The following is a 10004-nucleotide window of genomic DNA, read 5'->3' on the forward strand; positions in this document are numbered from 1 at the left end:
CATTCTCTGAATAGTTTAAAAGATGCTTTTGTTAAAACCTTTCAAAGCCAATAACATGGTTAAACACCTGCCTTAGGTTATTGTTCAATATTGTTCTGAACTTTGTACAGGATGAAACATATAAATTATAATGATCTTTTTTTTTAGATGAAACAAACACTTCCTTGATTTAGGATAAAATCTGTGATTCTGTTCTCATGTTAAGAAAGCAATAGAATGTACTAGAATGTATTAGAAATATAACTTCTTCCCCTCATTCCTTTCCCCCAAAGGAAATCCCTCATTTAAGAGACTCATTCTTTCTCTTTTCCTGAAGGAAACTAGGAGAAAAAATAAAGTATACAGTCTCTTTGCAGTATATGCTTTTTGTCCTTAAAAACTAGAAGTATATATGCTCTGTTGGAAATAAAAAAAAAAAGATGATATTACCATACCTGCTGGTGTAGAAAAAAAAAGTTAGCTCAAATATACTTGTTTACAAAGGTTTTCACTTTTAAATGGGGTTTAACAAACAAAAAACAGAATCAGACCTATAAATACAAAGAACAAACTGATGGTTGCCAGAGGGAAGGTGTGTGAGGGTATAGAAAAATGGGTGGGGCGCCTGGGTGGCTCAGTTGGTTAAGCGACTGCCTTCAGCTCAGGTCATGGTCCCGGAGTCCTGGGATCGAGTCCCACATCGGGCTCCAAGCTCAGCGGGGAGCCTGCTTCTCCCTCTGACCCTCTCTCCTCTCATGCTGTTTCTCTCTCTCTCTCTCAAATAAATAAATAAATAAAATCTTAAAAAAAAAAAAGAAAAAAGAACAACGGGTGAAGGGGAGTGGGAGATACAGGCTTCCAGTTATGGAATGAATAAGTCACTGGAATAAAAGGCACAGCACAGGAACTATAGTCAATGATATTGTCATAACGTTGGATGAGGGCAGATTGTAGCTGCACTTGTGATGAGCATAGCATAATGTATAGAGAAGTTGAATTACTATGTAGTACACCTGAAACTAATGTAACACTGTGTGCCAACTATTGTCAAATTAAAAAAAATTAAATAAAAATAAATGGGATTTAAGAGCATGGCAAATATCCCAGTTGTTTTACCATGAGTTGTCAAGAAAAGAAATTTGGATCACAGCAGTTAAAGGACCAGTTCACCTCCTTTCCCCTTGCCCTGCCTCCCTTCCCCACCTTGTCACATAGACACACAAGGACAGCTTGTGAGTGTCATGGCCTGAAAACAGGCCCAGCAATTTATCAAACCTCCCTTAAAAAAGAGACAATTGGCATGGGCATTTTTACCCAATTAGTTGCACTCACAATTTCTATAGCTTTATTTAACTTCAAGCATAAAAGGGCTGACCAAAGCTGAAAACATGAGCCTCTTTATCCTATGACCTCATTCCTTTTTCTACAACCTACTTCCCTGAACAATCATTCACTTTAGTGACCACACCCTTGGACAACAATTTATCAAAGCAAAACACCCCTCCCCGCAGAACAAGAAATTTTTCTGATACTGTATAGAAATCCTGGCACAGCAAGGGAGCTATCCACAATCTTTGTAACCAATGAAAAGGGAAAAAGGGAAAAAAATCATGTAAACAAAGATAAACCCAAGCTGAGCCTCTGCTATCAATAACACACATAAAAGCACATTCTCGGGGCGCCTGGGTGGCTCAGATGGTTGAGCGTCTGCCTTTGGCTCAGGTCATGATCTCGGGGTCCTTGGATCGAGCCCCACATCGGGCTCCCTGCTTGGCGGGGAGCCTGCTTCTCCCTCTCCCTCTACTGTTCCCCCTGCTTGTGCTCTCTCACTCTCTCTGTCAAATAAATTAAACAAAAAAACACATTCTCCCCAGATGCTTCTAGAGTTAAATTTGGTTGCAAGTTTTAACTTCAAAAGAATGGTAACCCATATGACACATTAAGAGGTCCCTTCTTTCACCAAAACTTGTTTTATTCAATAGAATATTGATGGCCAAAGCACAAAATTATATTTAAAAATGAAATATAGACATATGGAACACTTACAGACCAGGTCCTGTACATCTATCCTCAACGTGGACTCTCCCTGGGATAAGCAAATCGTATTTATCCAAATAATCACAGTGCTTCCTATATAATAGGCAGTTAATAAATATTCAATTCAATGAATGTTATTAAAAAACATTTTATTTTGATTCAATTCTCTCTCATACAACAGAGTTCCTTTGCATACATGGAAAATATCTTGAACTTCATGAAAAGCTAAATTAGTGGATGGGAAATATATATGTTGAGTAATTTTACATCAATGGTGTTCATTAAGGCAGTATTTCATTTTGAGTTAATGATGGCAGGTTAATATTTAAGCTTTTTAAAAGGTTGAGCAGTAAGTTGTTTTATTTTGTTTTGTGTAGTTTCTAGAACTTCATTTATTTACAAGACTGCATTCAGTTTTAAAATGCATCTGTGCCCTTGATTACCCTGTGTTTGATTTTACCTGTCTGTATGGATAAACCTGGTAATTTTAATTCTAGAATTAATTTGGATAATTTCACTGCAAGTATTTTCTATATTCAATTTTCTCTGCTCTATCAATCAGATAAAATAATAACTGAGAGAATAATAAAATATATCTATTAATTATAGACAAGAAACAAAGCAACATTATATCTGGAGAAATTTAAAATATGTTTATATTTATAAATACCATTTTAGTGCACAAGAAAGCATTAGAGGAAAAACATGTACTAAAAAGCCAGAAATAGAAAATACTAAAGTGCTGCAAAAAGCATTTAGTTAAATCTAAAATGTCTACTACATAAGCTAAAATTAAGATCAGGAAACAAAGAAGAGTGACATCAATTTCAGTTTCTCGAAGGGAAGATATTTTACTACTGACAATTATGTATTTTTTGTATTTTATTTTATTTTACTTTATTATTTTATGTATTTTATGAGTAGGCTCCACGCCCATCATGGGCCTTGAACTCACAACCTTGAGATCAAGAGTCACATGCTCTACCGACTGAGCCAGCCAGGCGCCCCAATTACATATATTTTTAAATCTTAGGAATTATCTGAATGTCATCCAAACACTAAAATGCTAAAAGACAAAGTAAAAGTTTAACTGCATTTATGACAACCAACAATTGATTATAATACACATTTTCCTGCCTGTGAGGATCACAAACTCTAGCATCAGAATAGTTGCTACATACCAACTCAAAATGTCTCTAAAACATGGCATATAGAGACTTTATTAAAACATGAAACGAACAAAAAAGGTACATATTGAGTAATATGTACTGTTTTCTTGTGTTTGGCATGGTATATAATAAAGCTGCTGCCTCATCTTACCCATTACATTAACATGAAGGTAATTTCAGATCAAATCTAGGTTCTACTTTATACAATGCCATCCTGCCAAGAAACAAGGAGAAGGAAAAATAGAAGAGCTTCTTCGTCACATTATTTGTGACAAATACCTAAAAACTTTCTTGCCAAATTATCTTTTAGTGGATTTGTAAATGCCCTTTGATATCTAACTCAGTTTGAAATTTTATAGTCAAATTTTCTTTCTTCTTGTTTCACTAAGGGAATGAAACCTTAGTTTTGTCCTTTACTACATATCTAGAATTTCACCTACCTCATCTTCACACAGCCCTTACTTTTCTTTCTTTTCAATTATAAATAACTTTAGACTTCAGAACACTCCATTCCAATCTCTTATCCCAGTTTTTGTGACCATACTTTCTGTCCCTAGGGTTCTTTATAATCTCCTCTATGGGGAACTGTGTTTCAGGATGGAGAGAGTCTTACAAGGATCACTTTAGTAATTATCAGGTAGAAAGAAGAAAAGTCTTGTAAAAAAAACTTGATCAACTTGGTTCTGGGATTATTAAAAAGGAAAGTTGAACTAAGGAGTATCAATAAAGTGATCCTAAAACTTGTTCTGTAATCAATATTTATAATTTGTTAAATTTCTGCTGTTAAATTTTTATCTATCTTTACTAGCAAGTTGACAAGAAAAGAGATTAATGTTTTTAAATGACTATGACAGATAGGGTGATTTTAGCATTTCTATAGTAATGGTAACTTGTTTTTGCCTTGTTTTGGGGCTATTAAGGAACATAGATGACACCCACTTTGTTGTTCATTAACATCCTAATACTAAATATTGAAATGTACATTCACAATATTATTATCAATTATGCAAAGTAGTATTTTTTAACTTCATATTTTTCTTTCCTTTGACTTCAATACAGGTGGAGTTTTTCTCAACTAGGAAATTACTGAAGTAAAATCTTGGATTTTTTCTTAATATTTTTTCCTCAAGCTAAGCATGAAATATCAGTAAAATTGTGGCCTTTGTAATTGTGTTATCTATGTCTTTAAAAATTCTTTTAGGGGCGCCTGGGTGGCTGAGTTGGTTAAGCAACTGCCTTTGGCTTGGGTCATGATCCCAGGGTCCTGGGATGGAATGCCACATCGGATTCCCTGCTCTGCTGGGGAGCCTGCTTCTCCCTTTGCCTCTGCCTGCCGCTTCCCCTGCTTGTGCTCTCTCTCTGTGTGTCAAATTAATAAAAAATCTTTAAAAAAATCAAAATAAAAAAATAAAAATTCTTTCAAAAATAGTTTTATTTTATACTTTAGAATTTTGCTTCATATCCTATTTTAAATTGTGGTTTTGGGAAAAATAACCCATATTATTCCAGATCGGTAAAATAATGAACATCAGATAATATCATCCCCATGGTTGCTTTTTGAACTCTTTACAGTATAAATTTTATCTTGAAAACATAATTTTAGTTTGGACAGATGTTTCCAGAAAGCTCAAAGTCATGCAAATTTACATTATGTCTATAAATGTAAAGGGATTCAAAGAATGAAAACAGGCAGAGCTTTTAATTTTATAGTCTTGCAATGTTCCTTTACATTCATTGGCAAGATTATTAGAACAGATAATGATACTAAAATAACCCCTTAAAAGCAATTTTATTTCATTTTAAAGGATGTCTTAGAGTTCTGCTTTTTTAAGCTTTTATATAACAGTTTCTTACATCTTGCCTTCCTCAATCCTATATCCACTCTTTCAATCCTCTTTCTACCAATATTCATAAATTATTCACTTTGGCTGTATTAAGAACCAATGTGTCATTTTTGGAAGATGAAACACATATGACAATTTGAACAGATATTTGTGCATGTGACTTATCTAGGAGCAGCATACTATTTGCTGAATACAACTGCTCATCACTCTATGTAACTCATTGTCTCTGAACTACCATATTTGATATAAAAAATCTGTTTACTTCTGAAATAAAGTGATTCAGTGGGACCCTATTCTATAAAAATTATTGTATTCAAGTTGAGGATTGCTTTACGGTAAGGGCAAAGGAATACCCCAGATCAGATATTTCAATCAAATCCAACCAAAAATGAGTCATCCTAGGCTCTAGTTAGATTATAAAACTCACTGGAGCTGTTAAACAACCACGGGCACTAGTAAATGAAAGAACAGCAAGAGATGGAATTTGGGTAACCGTACATTGCTTATATAGCTGCAATCCCCCAAAAGATAACATCCTGTAGAACAGAGGCAGAGAAGCAGAAAGAAAAGAAATGAGGTTAAAAATATCCCCTCTCTACAAATCACACATAGTTATCTTTATGGTACCTGAGAATGGTTGCTCCAAACCAAATTTTGGTAGGAGGAGGCAGTTTTGAGAGGAGAGAGCACTTCCTGTGAGGTGATGGGGTCCAAGGCCTGAACCACCTTGTTCATGGGCCCACTGTAGGTTCTCACTCTCTCGTACACTACATTTTTTTCTGGTGGGTGCTGGGTTTGGCTTGACTGATGGTAGCAGTGGCAATGCTGGGGCTGGCACTGTAGCACCTCTGGGGGCTGTGGAGTTCCACAGATGCTGCTGCTCATCTCACTCCAATAGCTTGAGCTCATGATGTTCTCAGTGGTCAGCAAGGTACTTCCCAGATGCTCTCCCTATGGAACAAACAGAGAGAGAGAACGCTCATGAATAAGGGTAAGAAGGAAGGCAAGCAGGCACACGTAGAAGTCATTTATCAACCCCCTCTGCCTGGAGTGGTGCCCTGGAGAGGTTAGGGTTACCTGAGCAGCAGCAGGAACTGGTCTGGCAGCTGCAGAGGAGGAAGCAAAGTTATTTGAGCGCAAATGAAAAGTAGAGCCACCCTGTGAGATTGCTCCAGGAAATGGTACCGACACGCCCCTCAGGGGTGGATTCACCTGGCAGGTTTACCTGCCAGGAAAGGCCCTGCTTTGCCACAGAGATACAAAGCTGCATTCAAGTAGGTAAGGGAGTCCGGAAAGAACAGAAATTAGGAATTTTAGGGCTGAAGCCAGAGCTTCCAAGTCCACAGTCTTGGAAATTCATTTAACTGTAAATAGACAAACAAAGACATGCTCATGCCTAAACTTACTAGAGAAAAAATCACAAACGTCACATGAAAATGACTTTCCCATGGTTCTTAAGCTTACCAAAGAGAATTACAGGCATGGGTATTATCATTCCGGAGTCCCAGACCAAAATACAAGGTATTAGCCTAGGGACACACCAATTTTCACAGATAAATTTGCATTCTTTGCAAAGCCCAGCTGGTAATTTCAGTTAAGGAAGATTGCTATGGGGTCTCCTTCTAGCAACTCTAATTTATGGACCTGTGTATCTTGCTCCAGGCCTCATATTACTTTCTAACATATATTGAAGTAGATTGTCTAAATGATTGAATTGTTGTCTATAAATGGGAGATTGGTCAAAAAAGATCTTACCATTCCACAAATGCTTTGCGGTTCAGCATTTACATTTATTGTTTTGCATTTTTAAAAATTTTTAAAAAGATTTTATTTATTTATTTGACAGAGAGACAGCGATAGATGGGACACAAGCAGGGGGAGTGGGAGAGGGAGAAACAGGCTTCTGGCTGAGCAGGGAGCCCGATGTGGGGCTCAATCCCAGGACCCTGGGATCATGACCTGAGCCGAAGGCAGACGCTTAACGACTGAGCCACCCAGGCGCCCCTAAATTATATTTCTGGCAGTTATTTTGTTTTACTCCGTAATATAGATATTTTATGTTTAGTACTGAAAAAAACTCATTTATATGATAGATTTGATTTCCCCTTAGAACTGATATACCCTTAGAAACTAATTCAGTTCTAACAGATTTTTTTTAAAAAATTTTGTTCCTGATTATAAAAATAATTCATTCTTTAAGAATTCAGATAATTGGGCACCTGGGTGGCTCAGATGGTTAAGCATCTGCCTTCGGCTCAGGTCATGATCTCAGGGTCCTGGGATCGAGTCCTGCATTGGGTTCCCTGCTCCTTGGGAGCCTGCTTCTCCCTCTGCCTTTCTCTCTCTCTCTGTCTCTCATGAATAAAAAAAAAAAAAAAAAGAATTCAGATAATTTGGGCACCTGGGTGGCTTAGTCGGTTAAGTGTCTTGCTCTTGACTTTGGCTCAGGCATGGTCTCAGGGTGGTGAGACTGAGCGCCATGTTGGGCTCTGCACTCAGCACAGTGTCTGCTTCTCTCCCTCTCCTTCTCTCTCTGCCCCTTCCCCCGCTCATTTTCTCTCGCTTTCCAAAATAAATAAATAAATCTTTATTTTAAAATATTCAAATAACTAAAGAGATGTATAAAGTAGAAAATGAAACTTCCCATATTGATGGTAGGAGTAAGGGGTGGGCTAAGGATCAGGAATGTTTGCTGTATACATTATTGGTAATTAAAAAAAACTGATTATATTTGACTGAGATGTTTTGAAGATCATCTGAAAAAGTCTTGATTTTACCTACCTCATAAAACTGTTTTTAGAATCAAATGAGAAACTGTCTGCTAATTATAATGCACTATCCATGTATAAGCTTTTAAATATATTACTCACAGATGATGTGCGTGATATTTGTAAAATAGTAGGGTTTGAAAAGCAAATATGAATGGGCCTAGTTTTTGAAAAGCTTAGTTACCTAAAACCATTGAGGTAAAATAGATCACTAATTAATTTACCAAAATGGATGTACAGAACTATCTTAGAATATTAAACAATGTAAGTAATTATAACTTTAACACCAAATGAATTTCATCAGCATCAGCAGTAGTGTTTTTACATGTATAACTAATCCTGTACTCCACCTTCTGTTTTATGGGAATGACGCCCAGGTTTATCTCAAGCCCCGGCCCACTGTTGAGGCTCATGGTGTAATGGCAAAGAGTAGAGAGTTAAAGTGAAGTTACTCAAGTCTTTTTACTTCTGTCTTCTCTATGATCAAGAAGAAGTATGTTTATATGGAAAGAGTCAATAATTGTTGGTCAGAGAGAGCTGAAGCCCAAGATAATGAGATATTGTATGAAAGCACCTATGTTTTACTAAATGAGTCCAGGTCACTTGATCTAGCAGAACTCCATTCCAGCCTTCTGACAGATCTTAAAGTTGAGCTTGCTTAACTGCTGTTGGGAAACTTTAGACTGAGAAATGTTTCAGAATATTAGATATGAGAAAACATTGTTTTGATTAAAAAAAATGAATGGTGAAATTTACAAACTGAACAGTTTAGTCTGACATCAATTCAGTGAAAAGTTTTTATCAAATTATCAGGTGTTTGATGATACACATACTTAGAATAGAAATAAGTGATCTCTGAAATACCTTTGGTTATCCCTTATCCTGGTTTCTGAATCTCAGTCCTTAAGTAAATTTTAACTGTGGCATAATTTTGCTCAGAACTAATTACAATGTTCCAAGAGCCACACTAGAGAAAACCAGACTCCGATTCTAGACAAAGTAAATCACTCCTCCATATGATTTTGATGCAGTGGAACAGAGACCAAGCTTCTATGATTCTGGCAGACCCCCCAGGGATATCTGACCTTTCTAAAAAAGATAACTTTACAACAACATTTCTCAAAGTATGTCTTGAATAACACCAGAATGTTATATCTAGAAACGAGAAGTGTTTTGTCTCCCAATGAGTTTAAGAAATACTTGGTTAAATATAATTTGAGAAGTAGCTTTACTGACATAATTATAGCTTTTCATAAGCTAATATACACTATGATCTTCTAAATGGGTGATGTGATGTATAGAGTTTTTCAAGTTTTGTTGGTGATAGAATATATTTTGTGTGAAATAACCTCGGTTACTTTTATTTTTCAGATTTTTTCTTCTTTATGCTTTTTTCCTCCATATACTCTAAACTAAACTCATAAAGCAAGTGGAAATTCACATCTAATTTATAATTCTATCAATATCATGAAAACATACTAAAGAACATTTGATCAAGCCATATCACTATACCAGTGATACTTGAAGTGAGGTCCCTGAGCCAGAAGCATTAGCTTCACCAGGAAAAGTTTTACAAATGCTAATTCTTGGGCCCCACCCCAGATCGCCAGACTCAGAAACTCTAGGGTGGGGCTCAACAATCTGTTTAACAAGCTCTGCTGGTGATTCTGAAGCACACTACAATTTGTAAATCCCTAAATTATACCAATATGTTTGGGGCAGTCTTGGATAAAAGAGGAAGATGGTAATGCCAGAGAGATGAGACTTTCAGTGTATTAGGTAAGAACTCATAAGCAGCTCAGGTGATTAAAAGTTTATAATAGAGGTGATTGGTAAGAGTCAAACTGTTTTATATATATCAAGAAGTTAGAATGAGAATGAACTACGGTGTAGTACATCAATTATATCTGTTATCTGATGTTAAATATAAAATATTCTTGTTTTAATAAAAGGAGAATATTGGAGTATACCAAAAGACTATATACTGTGATGAGTGTAGCTTTGCAGTCAGACAGACCTAGATTTAAATTTTAGCTCTACTATATATTAGCTCTATGGTTTGGCAAATCATGTTACTCCTCTGAGCTTCTATTATTCTCAGTGAAATGGATAATAGCCCCTAACAAAGGATTTGTTGTGTAGATTAGATAAAATGCATGTAAAGTGTTTAGCATGGTGTTTGTTACATAGTAGCCATACAATAAATG

The 10004-nt window shown here is 36.1% G+C and overlaps 1 protein-coding gene across 1 annotated transcript in view; it reads right to left on the bottom strand.

The window, feature by feature from the left end:
* The window catches only part of POF1B (POF1B actin binding protein), a 98753-nt gene extending 92815 nt beyond the window's left edge, over nt 1-5938 (bottom strand). Inside the window, exon 1 of the mRNA XM_045899858.1 lies at nt 5657-5938. Coding sequence (XP_045755814.1) covers nt 5657-5938 — 282 coding nt within the window. The remainder of the gene's footprint in view (nt 1-5656) is intronic.
* Nucleotides 5939-10004: the final 4066 nt, after the last annotated feature.

This window comes from Mirounga angustirostris, unplaced genomic scaffold (genome assembly GCF_029215605.1).
Source record: "Mirounga angustirostris isolate CCGP_5_RB_7025 unplaced genomic scaffold, mMirAng1.0.hap1 SCAF_11, whole genome shotgun sequence".
Lineage (NCBI taxonomy): Eukaryota > Metazoa > Chordata > Mammalia > Carnivora > Phocidae > Mirounga > Mirounga angustirostris.